The sequence below is a fragment of the Pongo pygmaeus genome, chromosome 1 (genome assembly GCF_028885625.2).
Source record: "Pongo pygmaeus isolate AG05252 chromosome 1, NHGRI_mPonPyg2-v2.0_pri, whole genome shotgun sequence".
Lineage (NCBI taxonomy): Eukaryota > Metazoa > Chordata > Mammalia > Primates > Hominidae > Pongo > Pongo pygmaeus.
This window is the reverse complement of record NC_072373.2, coordinates 203,539,135-203,562,693: the sequence shown is the minus strand read 5'-3', so window position 1 is coordinate 203,562,693 and position 23,559 is coordinate 203,539,135. Positions and strand designations below refer to the sequence as shown.

Below are 23,559 nucleotides of genomic sequence, written 5' to 3'. Positions count from 1 at the left end.
GGGAGCTTCAGTTCATGCTACACCTGCTGAGAAGCCTGCCCTTTACTGTGGACTGTGATCCTCCAAAAAGAGCAGATCTCTGAAATAACCCCACCTATGCAGTAAGAAAGATGACAATAGAGCGGAGATCTCTTCAAGAGCTTTGCATCACTGCCCTTTTTGCTTCCCTCTGAAAAGACAGGTTCCTTCCATGGCTTGGCTCTTGAGAACCTGAAGTAGTTCCCCTCTCCTTTGTATCCTGGCCCAGTCTTCTCATTGATTTCTTCCTGGGGCCTACAGTTGATTTAGGCACCTCCTCACTCCATTCCCACCCCCAGCCCCAGCCCTAGCCCCAGCCCCAGCCCTAGCCCCAGCCCCAGCTGAGTAATGCCACGGTGAAGTTGTGTCCCTCGCCAGCCAGCAGAGGGCGCACGGGCTTTTCTTTATGTCAGAACTTGCTTTCTGGGAATGGATCTTACTCTGGGAGAATAGTCCCATGATGGAAACATCAGACCCCGTGATGGAAGCTAGAGGGCTGCCAGGAAGAAATGGGTCCTCTTCCTGAGTTGTTGCTGTCACTTTCTCACTATCTCCTGCCAGAAGTCCAGAATGGCAAGATGTCCACCAACGGTGTGTCCAACGGTGTGTCCAATGGCCTGCACCTTCATAGCAATGGCTTCCGGCTGCCGGAGAGTAGGGGACATGTCAGGTGAGGCCAGCTGGCTTGTCCAGCCCTCCAAGCCCCAGTTACACTATATGGACTGGAGGGAGGGACATAACCTGTAAATCTTCCTCCTGACCTACACCTACTCATGCATTCCAGAGAGTGAGGACCAAGGCAAAGAGCCTTCTTGGAGGGTGGCTAGTGTTTCCAGTGCCCCTCTTCCTGGCAGGACACTAGTCATGGTCAGACTAGCTCTAGCCTGTTGGTACCAGTAACTGGGGTCAGGACTTAGGGGCTAGCTGCCTCTTAGCACTGAGCTCTCTCCAAAAAGGGGCTGCATACAAATGGGCCTCCCCTTTATATTATTCCCCATCCTATAGCATATCCTTGTCTTTTCTCTGCCAGGCTCTGTGCTGGGCTTTGGATACAGAGATGCTCAAATTCCCTAGCCTTGAGAGAAATAGAGTTCTCTAGACAGCGATCCATAGGAGGGACTCGGGTGGTCATAAGGTTCAGCTCAGCATGGAGGCAGGTGGTATCAGCTACTACCATGCCCAGGAGTTTAAGTACAGCTTCATTTCTGCCCTTCTTTTCACTGGCTGATAGTATTTGGAATGGTATTTGGAATGGAATTCCAAATGGTATTCCCTATCACAGTAATAGGTAATATCCCAGACCAGAGTAGTGGTCCCCTCTTCCAGATAGCAGTCAGATCCCAGGGGCCAAGAAAACCTGGGTGGCCCTCAGGCCATGTTAGAGATTCCCTGAGGGTCTGCTCTGACCTTCTTTGACTGTTCTGACTTGGCTCTATTTCCCCTGCAGCCCCCAAGTAGAGCTACCACCATACCTAGAGCGTGTGAAACAGCAAGCCAATGAGGCTTTTGCCTGCCAGCAGTGGACCCAAGCCATTCAGCTTTACAGCAAGGCTGTGCAGAGGGCCCCTCACAATGCCATGCTTTATGGAAACCGAGCAGCAGCCTACATGAAGCGCAAGTGGTGAGTGGCCACTGCAGAGGGGATCTGGGTCAGGATGAGGGAGAAAGCAGCTGGACCAGAAGGCAGGGGCCTGATGGAGCCAAGTTGCCAAGGCATCCAGGGAAAGTGGCAAGAACATATTGCTGCCTCTTAGGGCTTCTTGGCCTCTCCTCCCCACCTCCAGGCTAATGGTGGGCAGGCACCTGACCCATTAATCAGGAAGTCTCAAGCACTAAGGAAGCTCACAGTTACGTGGAACATGTTCAAAACTAGTTTCTACATGGCATATTATTATAAAGTGCTGTGGCCCCTGGGGAAGTAGGAGTTGAGGATTGTTAGTCCCAACTGTTGGAGAATTGGACTTTGAAGAGCAGTGGAATCTTGCTAAGTGGAAATGAGGGGTTTGGTGAATTCAGTTGGTATGTGTCTAAAATATTCTGCAGTCCCTTGCCCCCCTAAGGCTTGCTTTCTGTGTTCTTAGACCCTTTGGACTGAGTACAAACCATATCCCAGAGATCCAAAGCTGGCTATGGGTCACGCTAGGGTATGGTGGCTGGTAATAAAGAAGTAGACCATATCTGAAAGAACTCCTCATCTTTGGAGACCATCAGGGCCCCCAGCCCTTCTGCCTGCAGCACCAGCAGGCAAGCAGACATGCAGACCCCGCCCCCCCATCCCCCAGCCAGGGCCAGGACTAGAGATGGATAGAGCTGGGCCCACAGCCATTTCTGCTCCGTCTGGCATCCGTCGGCTCTGCCCAGACAGACAGGCCAGCTGGTGTGCCATCGTCTGGCTGCAACTAGGCAGGCCAGAGAGGGAAGCTTAAGAAACCCACCCAAGTCAGCAGGATGGTAGTGCTAGGTGGGGGTGGGGAAGATGCTGTCCCCCGGCCTTAGCTAAGGCATCAGGAGTTGGCCAAGGGCTCAGGTGGCAGCCAGACCCAGGAGATGACTGTTTTGGGTGAATCGTGAGTTGATTCACCTCTCTGTCCAACAGTTGGGTGGAACTCAGTGGTCCTCATCCAGGCTGTAGGCTAAGAGCTCAGCTTCACTCCTGCCTTCTTTCTAAGAGAGGTTGGTGATTTCCCAATCCATATGTGCCCTCAGCATGTTCTCTGAGCTCCTACTATGTGCTAGGTACTAGGAACACAAAGTTCTATCACTCTGAGTTCCTGTGCTCCAGAGGAGCCTCCGGACAGTGGGTAAAGTGGTGAACATAGTTCAGCATTAAAGAGATAGGAAGCAGTGAGTCTTGTGAATGGTCAGGTAAAGGGCTGTGGGCATCAAGAAAAGTTGGGTCGCTTTAGCTGGGGAACAGGGAAGCATCAGAAAGACATGGCGTCTGAATGGGCTTTAAGTGTAGGCAGGCTTAGACAGGAGATGAAGGAGAGGAGGGGCCTGTGGGGGAAGGACATTCCAGGGAGATGAAATGGTGTGAACAAAGGCGTGGGGGTGGGGGACTGACTGAAGAGCTTGTTTGCAGAACAGCAAATCCATTTGGCTGGAGCAGAGGGTTCGGAAAGGGACTGGCAGGAGATGAGTCTGTGAGGTAGCCTGGGGCCGGCCTAGGGAGGGCTTGGAATACAGAGCGGTGACGTTGGCCTCGATTCAGTGCATGATGGGCAGCTACTGGAGAGTTCTGAGCAGGAGAGGGATGTGCCGAGGGCTGTCCTTTCAGGGAGATTGATCTGGCAGTGAGTCTAGGAAGGGTAAGCCCTGGAGCCAGCCTGCTCTCTACCCCCATCCCCACATGCCTGCCAGTGACCCCTAGAATGTCACATTCTGTCCTAGGCCAGTCTCCCCACGGCTGCCATCTGCTCCTGGATGCAGTGGGAGCTGTCACCCTCTGGCTCCTGGCTGGTCTCTGGTCTGGCTCTCCCCAGGAGCTCAGAGGGGCACCTTGCAGGCAGTAATTGGGTTTCCAAACAGTGCCTGCTCCTTCGTCACAGCCGCTCATCCTGACGCAGGCCACGCCATTGAAGCAGCTCTGTTTCCTGCCTGCCCCCACATGGGCTGAGCTGCTGGTTCCTGGTCTGAGCGTGGCTGCTCCGAGGACTGGGTGCTCCCTCTGAGTGCTGCAGAAGGAGGCTCAGGAAGAACCTTCCCATGTCAGGCCTGCCTTAGCCATGCCGGATTGTTGTGAGCTGTGCCCTTGGAGAAGGGGCCATTAACTCTAAGGGGTGCCTCTTACTGCTGCTTGGCACAGTTGGGTCCTAGGCCTACTCCAGCCCAGCTGAAAAAAAAAAAAAAAGGCTTCTGAAGAAGCAGTTCCTGTGGCCTGTCTGGCTCTCCAGACAAGAGGCAAGGACAGGTCTGTGGGTGCTGGGGGAGTGTGCTTCCTATATTCTGGCACAGGGTGGGAAAAGGAGGGGCTTCTCTGACCTCCTTTCACTTCCTCTTTCCCCGCTTCCCCATCAAAAGCACTCCCACTTCCCTTCATCCATGCTTCAGGAGGTTGGAGAAGTGAGTGGGGATGATTTGGAGCTCCTGGTGTGCACAACCCCCCTTACCATCAGCTTCCAGAGAGCTGACTCTGCCAGACTGTCAGGCCCCATCCTCCAGCCCCAGGAGGTAGAGGCCACAGCTGCTGTGGATCAGTCAGCCAGGACAGAGGGGGGTCTGGCTGAGGGCTTGCTGCCTGCTGGTCAGACCCTGCATCCCCAGCCTGACACTTCTGGCTTCCCCAGACCACAGAACTGTCCTTGAGGGCCCCCTGCCTTGGACGTGGCTTTGAAGGCCAGCCGGGGGTGATTTGAGAAGGTAGATGGGAGAAGAGAGAAGGAGGGCTTGGGGAGCCTGTGGTGGGCAAGATGCCAGGCCTTCTGCTGCAGAGCTGCGGGTGCCTGGGGTGAGCCAGTGTGCAGTTGCACTCTGTGCCCAGCAGAGGGCAGCCTGACACCAGCTTTTGCCACCCTCAAGACCTCAGGGTTTCCTGGCTTGCTCCTTAACCATACTCTGTCTCCTGATGGGGGAGGCCTGGGCTGAGCCAGGATTCTCTTCGTCCTCAAGTCCCCTTGCCATGAGATCTGTCAGTGGTGGGCTGGGGTGGCCACAGGAAGCAGAGGAGACTGAATGGGGACCCCTTGCTTGCCACATGGCTCCACCTCCAAGCCACTCTTCCCTGCCTTCCCAGGGATGGTGACCACTATGATGCCCTGAGGGACTGCCTCAAGGCCATCTCCCTAAACCCATGCCACCTGAAGGCACACTTTCGCCTGGCCCGCTGCCTCTTTGAGCTCAAGTATGTGGCTGAAGCCCTGGAGTGCCTGGACGACTTCAAAGGGAAATTTCCGGAGCAGGCCCACAGCAGCGCTTGTGATGCATTGGGCCGCGACATCACAGCTGCCCTCTTCTCTAAAAATGATGGTGGTGAGTGGGCACTGAGGAGGGGGTGCTGTTACTCTTTGTCTTTGAGATGCTGCATGACATTCTGGAGAAGTCATGGTTCTGGGATTGGAGAGACCTGGGTTCAGATGTTGATTCAGAAACCATGCAACTTTGGGGCAGTTACTTAGTCTCTCTCTGAGAGTGTTGCCTGGTCTGAAAAGGAGACATGCCAGTACCTCCCACTGAGCGTTTCTATTGAGGATCAGCATGTTTAAATGGCATGTCTAAAGCACCTGGGGGAGTGCCTGGTGCCCAGGATAGGAGGAAGCTGAGCTCAGTCAGGCTTCGGCTAGGCATTCACACCCGCTTAGACAGGGCCCTGGTGGTTCCACCTGGGCATCTGAGAGGCAGAAGCTGGTCGTTGTGTTTGTTCCGAGTGTACAAGTGCAGCAGAGACAATAGGGCAGAGCAGTAGAAATGCCTCAGGCTTGGAATGTGGGGCCTCGGTTCCAAATGCAGCTCCACCATGTGACTGTGTGGCCTTGGAGAAAGCACAGCCTCTCTACCTACTGCCTTACCTGCACAAAGAGCACAAAGAGCTCACCTCAGTGTGCTGGAGAATGAACTGGGCCATTGGAGTGTGGTCTGTAAACGTGAACGGTGAGCTCATAGGAGGCAGACATGGATCTTCACCTCTCTCCTTTGCAGTTTACCAACCACGTGATAAATTCATTTGTTTAATGAATAGTTATCAGACACCTGCCATGTGCCAGGCACTGTGCTGGGTCCTGGGAATAGAGCTGTGACTAAGTCACATGGAATTTCTGTGTTTATGGCATTTACAGTCTAGTGAAGGAACCAAGTGATAAAGGAGAAACAAAAAGTATGACAAGTGCCATGGGGACCTGAATGGTGTGCATGTTGGGAGGTGGGGGCTTGATGGCATTCTGGGGTTCTTCAGGAAGAAACATTCAAACTAAGATCTAAAGGATCCAAAGGAAGCATTAACTAGATACAAAATATAGCTGTGTGGCCTAGCACGGTGGCTCACGCTTATAATCCCAGCACTTTGGGAGGCTGATGTGGGAAAATTGCTTGAGCCCAGGAGTTCAATATCAGCTAGGACAACATAGCAAGATCCCATCTCAACAAAAGAAAAATTTAAAAAAATTAGCCAGGGGTGGTGGCACACACCTGTAGTCCCAGCTCCTCAGACAGCTGAGGCAGGAGGATCACTTGAGCCCAGGAGGTCAAGGCTACAGTGAGCCATGATCACACCACTGCACTCCAGCCTGGGTGACAGAGCAAAATCCTGTCTCAAACAACAACAACAACAAAGTGTAGCTGTGGGAGATGCAGAGCTCCTGGCATACGGACCAGCATGCTCCAAGGCCCTGAAGCAGGTATGAGTGAGTCACTTTTAAGGAACTGAGAAAACTTGTGTGACTTTACCTGTCACTTAACTGATCAGTGACTCTCATTTGGGACCCTAATAACTTGTCTTCCAGAGGGTAAGGGCATGGTCCTTACTGCCCTAAGTGCTATGAATCTGTTTATAAAAGTCACTCAGGCTGGGCTCGGTGGCTCACGCCTGTAATCCCAGCACTTTGGGAGGCCGAGGCAGGTGGATCACCTGAGGTCAGGAGTTCGAGACCAGCCTGGCCAACGTGGCGAAACCCTGTCTCTACTAAAAATACAAAAATTAGCTGGGCATGGTGGCACGTGCCTGGTAGTCCCAGCTACTCAGGAGGCTGAGGCAGGAGAATCGTTTGAACCTTGGAGGTGGAGGTTGCAGCGAGCCAAGATCACGCCACTGCACTCCAGCCTGCGTGACAGAGCAAGACTCCATCTCAAAAAAAAAAAAAAAAGTCATCCATTCTCTCTTTGCTAGTGCCTCACTCTACCCTCCCCTGCCTCTTACCTTCACAGAAACAGACTTTGAGTCTCTGCATCTTTGGGGCTTTCAGGCCCTCATTTAGGGACCTGAACCAGGGCCCTCCTGGCATCAAACGTCTCCTCTTGAACATCCTCAGGGGCTAGATCCAAAGATGCATCTTCCTCACAACCTTTCCCCAATTTTCCAGGATAAGGGTGGAGGCAGGTAGCTCTATGTTGTCAGACTTTGGACTGAAAACAGAGCCATGGGTGGGGGAAAATAGGGAAGGAGAGAAAGGAACAAGGCGCTTACCTTTTCTGGATCTCTGCCCCCAGAGGAGAAGAAGGGACCTGGTGGCGGCGCCCCAGTCCGCCTCCGCAGCACGAGCCGCAAGGACTCCATCTCAGAGGATGAAATGGTGCTGCGGGAGCGAAGCTACGACTATCAGTTCCGCTACTGCGGCCACTGCAACACCACCACGGATATCAAAGAGGCCAATTTCTTTGGCAGGTCCGAGGCCCTGAAGAGGAGGGTGCAGCCCAGATGGCAGCGGGAGGTTGAGTGGGGAGTGTTGGGGCATAATGGTTTTAGAGAAGAATCTCAAATCCCTGCTCTACCTCTGTACCCTTGGGCAAATGGCTTCACCTTTGTCAGCCTCTAAAGTTTTTTAATCTATGAAATGACCAACCTGCCATGCCCATTTATGAGGCCATAACAAGGGCTAATAAGATAACCCAAGTAGAGCCTCCAGCACAGTGCCTGGACTACTCCTTCATCCCCCACCTCCTTCTCCCTCTGTCTGCATGTGCCAGAGCTTGGTTTCTTTATCTGCATTCAAGGAACCTCCCTCTGCTTGAGAGTATGAGGCAGCAGCCCTCCAAGGCTGGTAATCTTGGCACATCTGTTTTGTGCTCAAAACTGTGCCCTGTGTACTAAGGGACAAACTCTGTGTTTCAGACACCATCACCCCCACCCCTCATTTGTAGATGTACTTTCTTTGGGTAGGTGAGACACATGAACATGAATCAAGAATCTCTCCATAGGCCAGGCACAGTGGCTCATGCCTGTAATCCCAGCACTTGGGGAGGCTGAAGCGGGAGGATCTCTTGAGCCCAGGAGTTTGAGACCAGCCTGGACAGCTTAGACCCCCATCTCTACAAAAAATTTTTTTAATTATCTGGGTGTGGTGACATGCACCTGTAGTCCCAGCTATTCAGGAGGCTGACATTGGAGGACCAGTTAAGGCCACGGTCAGTCATGATCATGCCACTGTATTCCAGCTTGGGTGACAGAATGAGACCCTGTCTCTAAGGAAAAAAAAGAATCCATCAAGATGCCCTCTAAATGTCAGTGGTGTGTGAGGGGCACGGGGAGTCTGGATGCCAGAAGCCTGGGACTGCTCAGGGGAGGCTTAAAACAGGGTATTTTAGAGACCCAAGAGATGATGTAAGATGATCCTGGCCCAAGGAGGTAATAATGAACTGTAGGGGAGACTGTCTTGGAGAAATCCAGGTAGTCGCTGGCCCTGGGTTTAAGAGAACAGTGACCAGGGCTATATACATGGAGGAATTCTGGGTCAAGTGCACACCCCAGCGTGTGGGGGACTGAGTGGCTGCAGACTTCCTTGCTCCCCCTTTACCTAGGCCATGCAGCCTCTACGTGAGGCTGTAGGGCAGTACCCCACCTGACCTCCCTGCCCTTTGCCCCCCCGCCAGCAACGCTCAATATATCGTCAGTGGCTCTGACGATGGCTCCTTCTTCATCTGGGAAAAGGAGACCACCAACCTGGTCCGTGTGCTCCAAGGGGATGAGTCCATTGTCAACTGCCTGCAGCCACACCCCAGCTACTGCTTCCTGGCCACTAGTGGCATTGATCCTGTTGTGCGGCTCTGGAACCCCCGACCAGAGGTGAGGGTGCAGGCAAGGTGACCAAAGCCAAGCAGAGAGGAGGGGAGGGACTCTGTGGAAGGCTCCAGTGGAGCTTGCTGGCGTGGGGAAGAGAAATGAGCCACCCAGAGGCTAGAAGCTGCTGAGTAAGCCTTACCCCGGGGCCCAAGGCTGTGTCCTCAGATTCCAGAAGCTCCAAATGCAGCGGCAATTCTCCAGAAGCTGTGCAGAGGGCCTGGTCACAAGGGAACTATGCAGGCTTTGGCATCTGGTAGGCCTGTTTGAATCCAGTCTCCTCACTCGCTGCCTGAGAGACTTCACCATCTCTGACCCAGGCTTTTAATCATCTGTACATTGGGCACGGGAATAGTACCACCTTGAAAGGTTGTGGTGAGGAGTAAAGAAGAGATGCCTGTGAAGTGTCCAGCCCACAAGGACACTTAGGACAGTGGAGTCCCCTCCACTCCCAGGGTGGGTAGCCAGGGAAGCTGGCTTGGTGCCTCCCCTTCCCCTCTGCCCTACTGCTTCCCTCTTCCCAGCTGGCAAAACAAAAGTCAAGTGGTATGTCTGATTCCCAAGATAATTTGCTGTGACTTTTAAAGAGAGGATCCCTATAGGCTTCCCCATTGAGAGGAGAGGAGAAAGAAAGATGAAGCAAGAGTTGTGGCAACAAAACAGAATGGGGTGGGGAAGTTGTATCTGCCCCTTGTCCCAGGTATCCCAGTATGTGTGTCCAACATATCCTGGTGTGTACTGTCCCCCACGTATATCCCAGCATGTTATGACCTGCGTGTATATCCTGAGGTGGCGTGTCCCCCCATATATATTCCAGTGTGAGCACCCCCAACAATATGTAGCCAAGGTTGTGTGTTCCCCTCCACCATACACACCTCCTGGCACGTACGTGTACCTCCCCCTATAGATAGTTTAATCTGTGTATTTCCCTCCCCCACCCCTATACATGTACCCTGGTGTCTCTCCCTCCCTGAGCCCCACGTGTGTCACCTCTTTCTCCACCACAGAGTGAAGACCTCACAGGCCGAGTCGTGGAAGATATGGAGGGTGCTTCACAGGCCAACCAGCGGCGCATGAATGCAGACCCGTTGGAGGTGATGCTGCTCAACATGGGCTACCGGATCACAGGCCTGAGCAGTGGGGGTGCCGGGGCCTCTGATGATGAGGACAGCTCTGAGGGCCAGGTGCAGTGCCGGCCCAGCTAGACCCTCCAGCCCTGGTCCCCAGCCCCTGCTACTGGCTGGACCCTCTGCCCTGGGCAGGAGGTCAGGGGATTCTGTTTTGGTTTGTCTTCCCCACCCCTCTTTTTTTCATTTCCCCTGTTTTGTTTGTTAGTTTGGCGTTAGGGGTGGAGGTTGCTACAACTTGCTGGCTTTCAGACTCTGGGCTGATTGTCCCCTGACTATCCCCAGCCCTGAAAAAAAGAGCAGGAGGGGACAACCCTCCATATGCCCCCCCCATCTCCTGCTTTCATGTCCCTGGAGGGCTCTGGCCTGCCTCAAAACCCCTTCTGCCTCAGGTGGGGAGGAACAAGCTGAACTGTCTTTAGGGACTGTCCTGCCCTTTAGCTGGCAGCAGGAGGAGGAGTGGGATTCCCAATTGGTAAGGGCTCGCCTTGGCCTGTTGCCACTCTTGCTCCCTAGCCTGCAAGGCTAGCTCCCCTGTGGTCTTCAGGAAAGGTTTTGAAAAAGGATGGGTCCCAGCCTCCCTCCAGAGCCACCAGTGTTAGAGCGGAACCAAAAGGAAGGATGGGAGCCCTGGAGTGGGCAAGACCAGGCCACCTGCTGAGGTCACTGTGGAGCACCCTCGCTCCTCTCCTGGCTACTAGCTCTGGCCCTGCACCTACTCTCACTGGCCACCTCTGGAGGCTCTGCCTTTCCCAAGGGCCCTGGCAGAGGGTGGGGCACTGCACCTTACCCCACCCATCCATGCCAGCACTTCTGCACTATGGCCGTTCTCCTCTTGGGCGCTCCTCAGCCTCACTGTGACCTTTCTGCCAGAGCTCCCAGCCAGGCCTACTCTGCTGAGGTGGCGCTTCCTGCTAAGGGCCCTTCTCTGCCCTTTCTGCCCTACTTCCCATCCCACATGCTGAGCCGCCACAAAGACCAAAGAAGTGATGGCTTTTCTCTGTCCCCTGCTGCTCTGAGGGGAGAGGGGTGGGTCTCCTGAGCCACTCAGATGGGAAAGTCCCTTACTCGGCCCCTCCCTCCCCAGCAGCCCCAAGCTTTACACTGGATGCAGCGATCAACCCACCACTCACCAGGCCTCCCCTCCCCTCTGCCCCCTGGCTCTTAGCTCCAGCTGCTCCAGGTAGTTGGTTCATCCTTCCCCCTCTCTCCCTCCCTGCTTCCCCTCAGTGCTTACTTGGCTCCAGCCCTCCAGCTGCAGCCCCTGGGGAAAAGCAGCCTCCCTTCTCCTCTCCCTCTACTCCCTCGCTCCCTCCCTCAGCCCCTGTCTCTGCCAGGTGCCTCCTCTCAGTCAGGCTTCAGAGCAGCCCTGGAGACAGGAGGGCCATGTTAAAAGCTTTTTCACAGTTTTAAGAAGACAAGGGGAGGGTGAGGATAGTGGTGGGGGGTCTGGCACCATCTCATTGCTTTAATCCCAGCAACACAGGTGGCAGCTTCTCCCCCTTCCTTCCCACCCCAGTCCCTCTTCCCACCCCTCTCTTCTAGCTTGGTAATGAAGTATATTTATTGGTGAAGGAAACAGCTGCTGCTGCTTCTCCTGCTGCTGGGACCTGCTCCCCTGTCTCTTCTCCGTGACCTTTCTCTAGCCAGGGAGAAGGGAGAGCAGGAGTATTGGGGCTGGGCCCTGGGGCCCAAGGACCAGCTGGGTCCCCTTTGCTTTCTTGTGTTCCAGCCACCTGCCATTTCCTCCCTGCCTCCCTTCCTCCCCCTGTCCTGCTTCCCACCCCCTGACTGCCCAGCCTGGGCCCTGCAGTGTGGAGAGACACATAAGCCTTACTGTCCTCTGGGGGCAGGAGCCGAGCCTTTTTGTTGCTCCGCTCCCAGGAGAGTGAGGGTGACGCAATTAATTAAAACCATTTTGTTCTAGGTGTGGCTGGTGGCATTTGTGGGGTGCAGATGGGTCTTGGAACCAAAGTGAGGGCACCTGGTCCCTCACCTCTGTAGCTCTATGACTTAGTAACGACACCTCTACTGGGCAGAATGAGGACTGCCTTGAAGGGTCACTGTGAGCAGTGGCCACCCAGCCCAGCAGGGCTGAGTGCAGAGCCCACCTCTCATGGCTGTGATTTGTAATCATCAGCTTTCACTCTCTGGCTGTTTTCTCATCAGTAAAATAAGGGGCTTGGAATCTTAGTGGTTTTTCAAACCATTTTACATTGTGACCCAATATACACATGATTACTTGTAGATATATGTGTGTGTGTGTGTGTGTGTGTATATATATAAAAAATGAACAAAAGTTTTACACAATAATATTTACCCTTGCTATATGCAGTGTACTCTGCTTACCTTTCTGTTTTATTAGGGAAAAAAATATGGTTATAACCCACTAAATTGATTTCACATATGCAAGTTTTTGAAGTGCCCTGGATTAGATAATCTCTTATACTAGAGGTTCCTGAACTTTCTTAGCTCACAGCACCATTACCATCTCAGTAATTTTTTCATGGAGCTTCTAAGTCAAAAGAAATAACAGTTAAATTTATTAAGTAGTTAAGTCCAAATCACTTAAAAAGTACTTATGTCCTAACAAGTTAGTTGCCATTTAAAAAATAATACACCTGAATTGGAAGAAACAATATTTATTTCATTCTTTTTTTTTTTTTTTTTTTTTTTTTGAGACGGAGTCTTGCTCTGTTGCCCAGGCTGGAGTGCAGTGGCACAATCTCAGCTCACCACAACCACCGCCTCCCGGGTTCAAGTGATTCTCCTACCTCAGCCTCCCAAGTAGCTGGGATTACAGGCATGTGCCACCACGCCCAGCTATTTTTTTTTGTATTTTTATTTTTATTTATTTATTTTTTTTGAGACAGTTTCGTTTTTGTCGTCCACGCTGGAGTGCAATTGTGCAATCACGGCTCACTGCAACCTCCGCCTCCTGGGTTCAAGCAATTCTCCTGCCTCAGCCTCCCAAGTAGCTGGGATTACAGGTGCCCGCCACCGCACCCAGCTACAAAATTTTTTGTATTTTTAGTAGAGATGGGGTTTCACCACCTTGGCCAGGCTGGTCTCAAACTCCTGACCTCAGGTGATCTGCCCGCCTCAACCTCCCAAAGTGCTGGGATTACAGGTGTGAGCCACCGCGCCCAGCCTTCATTCTTAAACAACTGCAATTACTAATGGGATCTGTGCTGCCCATTGGGCACTGAACAACTTGTTAAATTTTCTAATCAAAGCAGACACTGCTACCTTCATTTCCTGTCCCACATTGATTTTCATTTGCTTTTTATCACAGCAACCACTAAAGACCCAGCTTCTTTTTTTTTTTTTTTTTTTTTTTTCTTTTTTGAGGCAGAGTCTTGCTCTGTCGCCCAGGCTGGAGTGCAGTGGTGCGACCTTGGCTCACCGCAAGCTCCACCTTCTGAGTTCACGCCATTCTCCTGCCTCAGCCTCCCAAGTAGCCGGGACTACAGGCACCTGCCACCAGACTTGGCTTATTTTTTGTATTTTTAGTAGAGATGGGGTTTCACCGCGTTAGCCAAGATGGTCTCGATCTCCTGACTTTGTGATCCACCCACCTCGGCCTCCCAAAGTGCTGGGATTACAGGCGTGAGCCACTGCGCCCGGCCAAGACCCAGCTTCTTAAAGATGACATAATCAAAAGGATTATGGCATAATTTAATAATGGAACTGTGAACTACCTTGAGCTAGTAGTTCTCTCATTAGCCAAAGATGTTAAATGTCTTTCAAAATATCCTACTTTGCCCTTGTGAATTTGCTGTGGGTGCCCTCAGGCACCTTGATGCACAGTTTGGGAACTATGGTTTAGTCTGTGGGAACAGTAGTTTCACTACTGAAACTACTGAGAGGTCCTGCCAGAGACACAATAGGTGGTATTATAAAACAGATACTGTGGGCTGGTATCATTCCTCTGTGTACCCAAATTAACGTCTACAGAAGCTTTTTGAAGGCATTTCCAGACCAGGCAAAGGAGGGACAATGTTCCAGACCAGGGAGTAGTGCAGAGTCTCAGGTTTCTTCATGAACCCTGAGTGACTCCATTTGGTCGGATTGTAGAGGGTAGACTGGAGGGGCAGTCAAACTGTGAAGGACTTCCTGTGCCTGGTGAGAGACCACAGACTCGATCCTGTAGGCAAGGGAGGCATTGGAAGACTTCACGAGGGTCTCCATTTCATTTGGAGTTGGTACTCCATTTTTTAAAAAATTAATAGCCTCTACTTTCTAGAGCAGTTTTAGGCTTACAGAAAATTGAGCAGATAGTATGAGTTTCATATACCCCTCTTTCCCCAGCTCTATTTTCCCAACTATTAACATCTTGCATTAGTATGTTGTTGTAATTAATGAACCAGTATTGCTACATTATGATAACTGAAGTCCATAGTTTACATTACGGTTCACTCTTTGTGTTGCAGAGTTCTATGGGTTTTGACAAATGCATGTCTCGTATCCACCATTACATAGTCATACAGAATAGTTTCACTGTTCTAAAAGCACCTTGTCTTCCACCTATTCAGCCCTCATTAGCATTCCCCAAAAAAAGTACTTAGGAATAAATCTAACAACATATGTACAAGGTTTGTATGAGCAAAACTACAAAACTGATAAACCAAAGAAGATCAAGTAAATGGAGAGATGGTCCATGTTCACGGATAGGAAAACTCAATATTAGGATGTCAGTTCTTTCCAACTTGATCTATAGGTTCAACGTGATCCTGCTCATAGTCCCAGCAAGTTATTTTGTGAGTATCACCAACTGATTCTAAAGTTTACATGAGAATGTAGAAGACCCAGAATAGTTCCACTGTTCTACCTCCTTCTGCCTCTCCTGGTGCCGTTTGTGTGCTCATTCATTCTGTGCAGACCTGGTGCCTCATTTGTGAAGCAGCAGCTGAGGAGACTCCAGCACTCGGATGGCTGATGAAAAGCCCAAGAAAGGAGTCAAGACTGAGAATAACAATCTTATTAATGTGAAGGTAATAGGGCAGGATTGTTCCGTGGTGCAGTTTAAAATTAAAAGTCATATACCGGCCTGGTGTGGTGGCTCACACCTATAATCCCAGCACTCTGGGAGGCCAAGGTGGGTGGATCACCTGAGGTCTGGAGTTTGAGACCAGCCTGACCAATATGGTGAAACCCCGTCTTTACTAAAAATACAAAAAAATAGCTGGACATGGTGGTATGTGCCTGTAGTCTCAGCTATTTGGGAAGCTGAAGCAGGAGAATTGCTTGAACCCGGGAGATGGAAGTTGCAGTGAGCCAAGATCGCGCCACTGCCCTCCAGCCTAGGTGACAGAACGAGATGCCATCTCATAAAAGAAAAAAAAAGAGTCATATACCACTTAATAGAGTAATGAAAGTCTATTGTGAATGACAGAGTTTGTCAGTGAGGCAGATCAGATTCTAGTTTGACAGGCAACCAGTCAATGAAACAGACACACCTGCACAGTTGGAAATGGAGGATGAAGATACAATTGATGTGTTTCAGCAACAGACAAGAAGTGTCTACTGAAAAAGGAACCTGCCTCTTTACTCTAGAACTTTGTTCTTATAGACCAAGATTACATTCTCAATTAGAAAACTGCAATTTGGTTTCACCACATCATGACTATTACTATAGTATAGTTTTCTCTATTATTTTTCCCTTACCCATTCCTTTATTGTACATAAAATAATGGGTGTATGTTCACAAGCATTTTGCTGTATTAAATATTAAATGGCCAATGACATCCACTTGATGTCAATCAAAACATACCCGTGGGGAAAAATACTGATTCTTGAAAATTACCTCCCTTTCTCCATCAGTGGCATGCTCATTCAACTCTTATCTTACATTGCAATGTTATTTTGCTCTCACTATTTTAACAAAAAAAAATCCTTGCATACCTTATTCAGTTGGAGAATTTTAATGTTTTTCATTTATCATTGTAAAACCAAGGACAATTTTATAACTTTTGTGTATATAGCTCTTACATGTAGGGCAATCTGTCTTTAACTAGAGATAAATTACTCTTAAAAAAAAAAGAATCCTAAATAGTTTTCCTTTTAAGTCAAGCATCTTGTTGTTTAAATAAACTTCTTGTTAAAAATGGAGAAAAAGAAGAAAGACCCAGAATAACCAACATAATACTTACGAAAAACAAATTCAGAGGATTAACACTGCTGACTTCAAGACTTACTATCAAGCTACAATAATCAAGACAGTGTGGTACTGGCAAAAGAATAGACAAATAGGCCAATGGAACAAATAGAGAACCCAGGAATAGACGCACACAATTACAGTCAGCTGATCTTTGACAAGGCAGTAAAGTCAATTCAATGGAGAAACGATAGTCTTATCAACAAACAGTGATGGAACAACTGGACATCCATATGCAAAAAAAAATCTAAACACTGACCTAACACTGTTTACAAAAGTTAACTCAAAATAGATGACAGACCTAAATTTAAAATACAAAACTATGAAAACTTCTAGAAGATAACATAGGAAAAAATCCAACTTGATCTATAGCTTTAACATAATCCAAGTTGCAGTCCCAGCCACTTATTTTGTTGGATTTGGCAATGAGTTTTTAGATACAACACCAAAACCTCAATCCATGAAAGAAAAAAATTGGCAAGTTGGACTTCATTAAAATAAAAAATTTCTCAGTTAAAGACAGTGGAGAGAATGAAAAGAAAAGCCAAGGACTCGGAGAAATATTTGTAAAACACAGATAAAGGATTTGTATTCAAAATACACAATCTTTTTTTTTTTGAGACGGAGTCTCGCTCTGTCACCCAGGCTGGAGTGCAGTGGCACAATCTCAGCTCACTGCAAGCTCCGCCTCCCGGGTTCATGCTATTCTCCTGCCTCAGCCTCCCAAGGAGCTGGAACTAAAGGCGCCCGCCACCACACCTGGCTAATTTTTTGTATTTTTAGTAGAGACAGGGTTTCACCATGTTAGCCAGGATGGTCTCGATCTCCTGACCTCGTGATCCGCCCGCCTCAGCCTCGCAAAGTGCTGGGATTACAGGCATGAGCCACCGCGCCTGGCCAAGAACTCTTAAAACTCAACGATATGGGAACAACCCAATTTCAAAATGGGCAAAAGATCCGAACACCACACCAAAGATGATTTACAGGTGACTAGTAAGCATATGAAAAGATGTTTAACATTATGTCATTAGGGAATTGCAAATTAAAACAATGAGATACCGTTGCACATTGCACACTTACTAGGATAGCTAAAATGTTAAAACTGTCCACAGCAAATACTGACAAGGATGTAGAGGAACAGGAACTCTCATTCATTGCCAGAGGAAATGCAAAACTGTACAGCCACTTTGGAAGACAGTTTGGCAGTTTCTTACAAAGCTAAACATACTCTTACCATACAATGCAGCAGTCGCTCTCCTTGTATTTAACTAAAGGGGATGAAAACATGACCATGTAAAATCCTGTACATGAATGTTTATATCGGCTTTATTCATGATTGCCAAAACTGGAAGCAACCAAGATGTCCCTCAAAAGGTGAATGGAGGCCAGGAGCGGTGGTTCATGCCTATAATCCCAGCACTTTGGGAGGCTGAGGCAGGTAGATCACTTGAGATCAGGAGTTTGAGACCAGCCCGGCCAACATGGCGAAACTCTTTCTCTACTAAAAATACTAAGATGAACCGGGTGTGGTGGCACGTGCCTGTTATCCCAGCTACTTGGGAAGCTGAGGCAGGCAAATTGCTTGAACCTGGGAGGTGGAGGTCACAGTGAGCCAAGATCGCGCCACTGCATTCCAGCCTGGGCAACGACAGAGCAAGACTCCGTCTCAATTTAAAAAAAAAAAAAAAAAAGTGAATGGATAAACAAACTGATACAGCCATAAAATAGAATATTATTCATGATAAACAGACATGAGCTATCAAGCCACAGAAAGATACGGAGGAAACTTAAATGTTTATTGCTTTATGAAAGAAGCCAGACTGTACGGGCTACATCCTGTATGATTCCAACTAGATAACTTCCTGGAAAAGGCGAAACTACAGAGACAGCAAAAAGATCAGTGGTGCTCCATTTTTTAAGAGTGTCCACATGTGTGATTCATCCAAAGCATTCATGAGCCTTGCTGATAAGAGAGTCTGGGGCTCAGATGAGCCCATACTGTGAAGGTATAGTAAAGCAGAGATTAGAAATAGGGACTTCTGCATTTGTGGAGGGCAAGTGTGGCCCCAGAGGGCTGCTCTTGTCTCTGCTTAAGAGCATTCCCAAATATTGTTGCAGAACTTAAAAGGTGACGAGAAGTCATCTAGCTCAGAGGCTCTCAGCTCTAGCTGTAAATCAGAATCACCCAGGATGCTTTTATAACTTTCCATGACCCACCCCAGAGATTCTGTTTTAATTGGTCTGAGGTAGAGCCCAGGCATCCGTCTTTTTTTTTTTTTTTTTTTTAAGAGATAGGGTCTTGCTTTGTTACGCTGGCTGGAGTGCAGTGGCTGTTCACAGGCACTCCCACTACTAAACAGCATGGGAGTTTTGTCCTGCTCCATTCCTGACCTGGGCTGGCATCCATTGTTTTAAATCATCCCAGGTTCATTTTAATATGCAGCCAGAGCTGAGAACCACTGATCTAGCTCTGTCTCCACATTGTACAGATAGGGACCATAAGTTTCAAAGAGGGGCAGGAAAAGGGATGGGGTTGCCTGAGGCACCCTAGTGAATTAGAACCAAAGTCAGGACTGGATTCCTGATCCCTAATTCCTAGTCCAATTCTTTTTTTTTTTTTTTTTTTTTTGAGATGGAGTCTCACTCTGTGGCCCAGGCTGGAGTACAGGGCGTGATATTTCGGCTCACTGCAACTTCTGCCACCCAGGTTCAAACAATTCTCCTGCCTCAGCCTCCCGAGTAGCTGGGATTACAAGCATGTGCCACCACGCCCAATTAATTTTTGTATTTTTAGTAGAGATAGAGTTTTTCCATGTTTGCTAGGCTGGTCTCGAACTCCTGACCTCAGGTGATCGCCTGCCTTGGCTTCCCAAAGTGCTGGGATTACAGGCGTGAGCCATCACGCCTGGCCTAGTACAATTCTTTATAAACCATTTTCTTATAATAGGTCACAATACTTTTTTTTCTCTTTAAATAGAGACAGGGTCTTGCCATATTGCCCAGGAAGGTCTCAAACTCCTGGCCTCAAGTGATCCTCCTGCCTCAGCTTCCCTAAATGCTGGTATTACAGGTGTGAGCCACCATGCCCGGCCCATGATACTTTTGAGCTCCTATTCTGTGTCTGGCATTGGGCCAGGCACTGGCATAACAAAATTGTACACAACATATTCCTTGCCTTCCTGGAGCCTCCAGATTATCTGGAGGAATAGCAAATACAGGGATTGTGCATGGTTGCTGAACACTGGATTTTACTGTGAAATGTGAGTCCTCCCCAGTATATTCTGCCATCATTCAGTGCCCCACACGTGCCAGGTTCTTTGTCAGGTCTAGGGATATTAACATGTCTGGCAGGGGTGGCGGCCCGAAGAAGGAATGTGCCACTTGGTTGCTGTGCCTCCTGCTCCCACCCAGTTCTTTTTTACGTATAAAATAAGGTCCTGGTCCTAATGAGGCCATAGTTTACCCCGATTTTACAGTGATTTAGAGACTCTCACGCTGGTCTCCCCTCATCACTCTAGTAAGTCCTAAAAGGGGTCGTCACCAGGCCAAATGTAGTGGCTCACACCTGTAATCCCAGCACTTTGGGAGGGTGAGGCAGGAGGATCACTTGAGGCCAGGAGTTCAACACCAGCCCAGTCAACATGGTGAAGCCCCATCTCTACTACAAATACAAAAATTATCCGGGCATGGTGGTGCGTGCCTGTAATCCCAGCTACTTGGGTGGCTGAGGCATGAGAATCAATTGAACCCAGGAGGCAGAGGTTGCAGTGAGCCGAGATTGTGCCACTGCATTCCAGCCTAGGTGACAGAGCAAGACTTTGTCTCAAAAAAAAAAGGAACGCAAAGGAGGAGACAACAGACACTGGGGTCTGCTGGAGGGTGGAGGGTGGGAGGAGGGAGAGGAGCAGAAAAGATAACTATCAACATCCAGGCTTAATACCTGGATGATGAAATTAATAATGGCTCACTGGCCAGGCGTGGTGGCTCACGCCTGTAATCCCAGCACTTTGGAAGGCCGAGGTGGGTGGATCACCTGAGGTCAGGAGTTCGAGACTAGCCTGACCAATATGGTAAAACCCCCGTCTCTACTAAAGATACAAAAATTAGCCAGGCATGGTGGCATGCACCTGTAATCCCAGCTATTTGGGAGGCTGAGACAGGGAGAATCACTTGAACCTGGGAGGCAGAGGTTGCAGTGAGCCAGATCGCGCCATTGCACTCCAGCCTGGGCAACAAGAGTGAAACTCCATCTCAAATAAATAAAGAAACAAACAGTGGCTCACTGCGGCCCCCCCAGGCTCAAGCAATCCTCCCGAGTAGCTGGAATTATAGGCATGTGCCACAATGCCCAGCTAATTTTTTTTTTTTTTTTAGTAGAGATGAGGTCTTGCTATGTTGCCCAGGCTGGTCTCAAACTCCTGAGCTCAGGCAATCCTCCCCTCTTGGCCTTCCAGAGTCTTGGGATTACAGGTGTGAACCACCACCCCCAGCCTATTTCTTATTTTAGAGAGAAGGAAACTGATGCCCTAACAGATTCTGCTACTTTCCTAAGGTGCAACAGATATTGACAAAGCTTAAGTTCCAACACTGAGCTGGCTGACTCCTGAGTCCACATGTGTAGCCATCATGCTTTCCTGGGCACCCCAAAGTGGGAGACATATGCTGGTCCTAGCTGTGCTTTCTATAACCTTGGGTAACTTAGCCCACCTATAAAATGGAATGGAGGCCAGGTGCAGTGGCTCACGCCAGTAATCCCAGCACTTTAGGAGGCCGAAGTGGATGGATCACTTGAGGTCAGGAGTTAAGGCCAGCCTGGCCAACATGGTGAAACCCCACCTCTAGTAAAAATACAAAAATTAGCTGGGGCCGGGCATGGTGACCCACGCCTGTAATCCCATCACTTCAGGAGGCCAAGGTGGGCAGATCACCTGAGGTCAGGGGTTCTAGACCAGCCTGGCCAACACAGTGAAACCCTGTCTCTATGAAAAATACAAAAATTTGTAGGCATGGTGGTGCACACGTATAGTCCCAGCTACTCAGGAGGCTGAAGCAGGAGAATCGCTTAAACCTGGGAGGCAGAAGCTGCAGAGAGCCGAGATAGTGCCACTGCGTTCCAGCCTGGGCGACAGAGCAAGACTCCATCTCAAAAAAAAAAAAAAAATTAGCTGGGTGTGGTGGTGTGCACCTGTAATCCCAGCTACTAAGGAGGCTGAGGCAGGAGAATCACTTGAACCCGTGAGGCAGAGGTTGCAGTGACCTGAGATGCACTGCACTCCAGCCAGGGCGACAAAGGGAGACTCCATTTCCAAATAAAACAAAAAAATGGAATGGAAAAGGAAGTCGTTTTGTGAACTCTGATGTCTAAACGACCAGTGGGTTTGCTCTGAAATAGTTTATTGCACTGAGTTTGTCCCCTTCATCTCCTCCCCACCATGGGAAGGTTTGGAGTCATAATGGAGAGAGGCCCAGCTTCCAGGGACCAGAGAGGGCAATGATGAAGCTGAGCAGAAGAGAGTACGCTGCCCTCCCACATGCTACATATACTGCAGCATGCCCCTGGCTTAGGCTCTTTCCCCGAATTGAGGTGATTCTTCCCCAGAGCCCTTAAGGAGACCATCTACAGTCAACAAATAACTCCAGTGACATTACCTGAGCACTTCCTCTCTGCCAGTTGCCTAGCTGGATACAGGGACCAATAGATCCAGTTAGTCCCCTTCTCAAGGAGTTCACAGTCTCTTGGGAGCGACAGACATGTAAACAGCTAATGCTAATGCAAGTACACATGAATATTCAATAGGTGGAAACACAGCCTTCGTGCTCTGGGAGCAAAGAGGGAGCATTTGCCTGAAACCTTGAAAGTAGTGTAGAAGAGGAGAGGAAGGACGTCCCCGATGAGGGAATGGTGTGAGCAAACACATGGGGTATGAAGTTCAGGACTCGTTCTGTGAAGGGCAAACAGGCCAGTGAGGCTAACTCCAGGCAAGTCCCGAAGGAGACTGTGAGAAATGAGGCTGGAAAGAAAATTTGAGGGCATTATGAGAGGCCTTGAATGCCAGGAGCGAGATATCCTGAGAGAGGAGATTTGTGAGTCCTGGGGACTTATACATGGGGCCAGTTGAGGGGGTGCTCTGACTCCCACCAAGAGAGGAAATGCCCCAAGCTCACCCTTCAAACAAGCAGCATCTTACCCTCAAAGGTTTCCTAGCTTGACAGTTTCAGCTCTGGCATCCTTCCCTCCCCCAGCCAAACCCATAAGTGGATCCAGATGGTCATTCCTATTTTAGGTTGGGGTGTGTGTTGGGGGAGGGATAGCTCTGAAACCTATCAATCCTGTCCCAAGCTCAGCCATAACAGGAGCTTCCTCCAGGACCCTGCTGTGATCCTGTGAGCCTGGAAGGAAATATTAGTCTTTGATGGAGATTTCCCATCTGTTTATGGGTGATAAGGAAGCAACAGCAGAGGAGTCCAGGGCACAGGCCAGACAGACTCTTACAATTGGGTGAGAGAACCAAGGTGTATATGTGAGAAGGAGTGTTCTGCAGGGATGAATCCATTATTTAAAAAAAAAAAAAAAAAGAAAGAAAAGAAAAGGCCGGGCGCGGTGGCTCACGCCTGTAATCCCAGCACTTTGGGAGGCTGAGGCAGGTGGATCACGAGGTCAAAAGATCGAGACTGTCCTGGCTAAACATGGTGAAACCCCATCTCTACTAAAAATACAAAAATTAGCTGGGTGTGGTGTTGCACACCTGTAGTCCCAGCTACTCGGGGAGGCTGAGGCAGGAGAATCACTTGAACCCGGGAGGCAAAGGTTGCAGTGAGCCACGATCGTGCCACTGCACTCCAGCCTGGTGACAGAGTGAGACTCTGTCTCAAAAAAAAGAAAAAAAAAAATCTTGTGGATGGGTTGTGGTGCGGGGCAAGCCTGGGAGACAGGGCCCAGAGGATCTGGCTTCTACCTCCAGGTACCTGGCCCTCCTCATGCCACGTTTCTGCAGCTGCCTAGGCCAAGGATAGGATGATGTGGACCTTAGGAAAGGAGCCAGGGCTCTGTCGTCTGACCCTCTGCCTGAGCACTGTTCCCACCAACCCAAGCCCATTAAAAAGGCTTGGGACACCAAGAGGTAGCAGGTTCCTGCGTTTAGACTGTAACCAGCATGTGATACCAAGCCTGTAAGTATTTGCCTTTCATTCAATTTAACAAATATTGATTAAACAAATACCATGTGCTAGGCACTATACTGGGCATTGAGTATACACACGTTAGCAAGACAAATAGAGTTTCCAGTCAAGTGGGGGAGGCAAATAGTACATAGCTACAAAGAAGCTATGAAGAAAAAGAACAGGAGATTAACGGGGGCTTTCTCATTTAGATTGGGAGACCAGAGATGGGCTGAGAAAGTAATATTTGATCTGAGACTGGAAGAATGAAAGTTAGCCGCTTTAAGTGGATAGGAGTAGTATTTCAGGCAGAGGGGAACAGTGTGTGCCAAGTCCCTGGAATATGAAGGAGTGCATGAGAGGAACTGAAAGAAAAGGCCAGGATGGCTGTAGTA

At 49.5% G+C, this 23,559-nt stretch overlaps 1 protein-coding gene across 1 annotated transcript in view; it reads left to right on the top strand.

Moving 5' to 3' along the window:
* WDTC1 (WD and tetratricopeptide repeats 1) overlaps nt 1–11,775 on the top strand; it is a 73,162-nt gene extending 61,387 nt beyond the window's left edge. The window contains exons 11-16 of the mRNA XM_054498840.2: nt 580–688; nt 1,466–1,639; nt 4,751–4,986; nt 7,156–7,330; nt 8,536–8,728; nt 9,730–11,775. Coding sequence (XP_054354815.1) covers nt 580–688; nt 1,466–1,639; nt 4,751–4,986; nt 7,156–7,330; nt 8,536–8,728; nt 9,730–9,927 — 1,085 coding nt within the window. The 3' untranslated portion in view covers nt 9,928–11,775. The remainder of the gene's footprint in view (nt 1–579; nt 689–1,465; nt 1,640–4,750; nt 4,987–7,155; nt 7,331–8,535; nt 8,729–9,729) is intronic.
* The last annotated feature ends 11,784 nt before the right edge of the window (nt 11,776–23,559 follow it).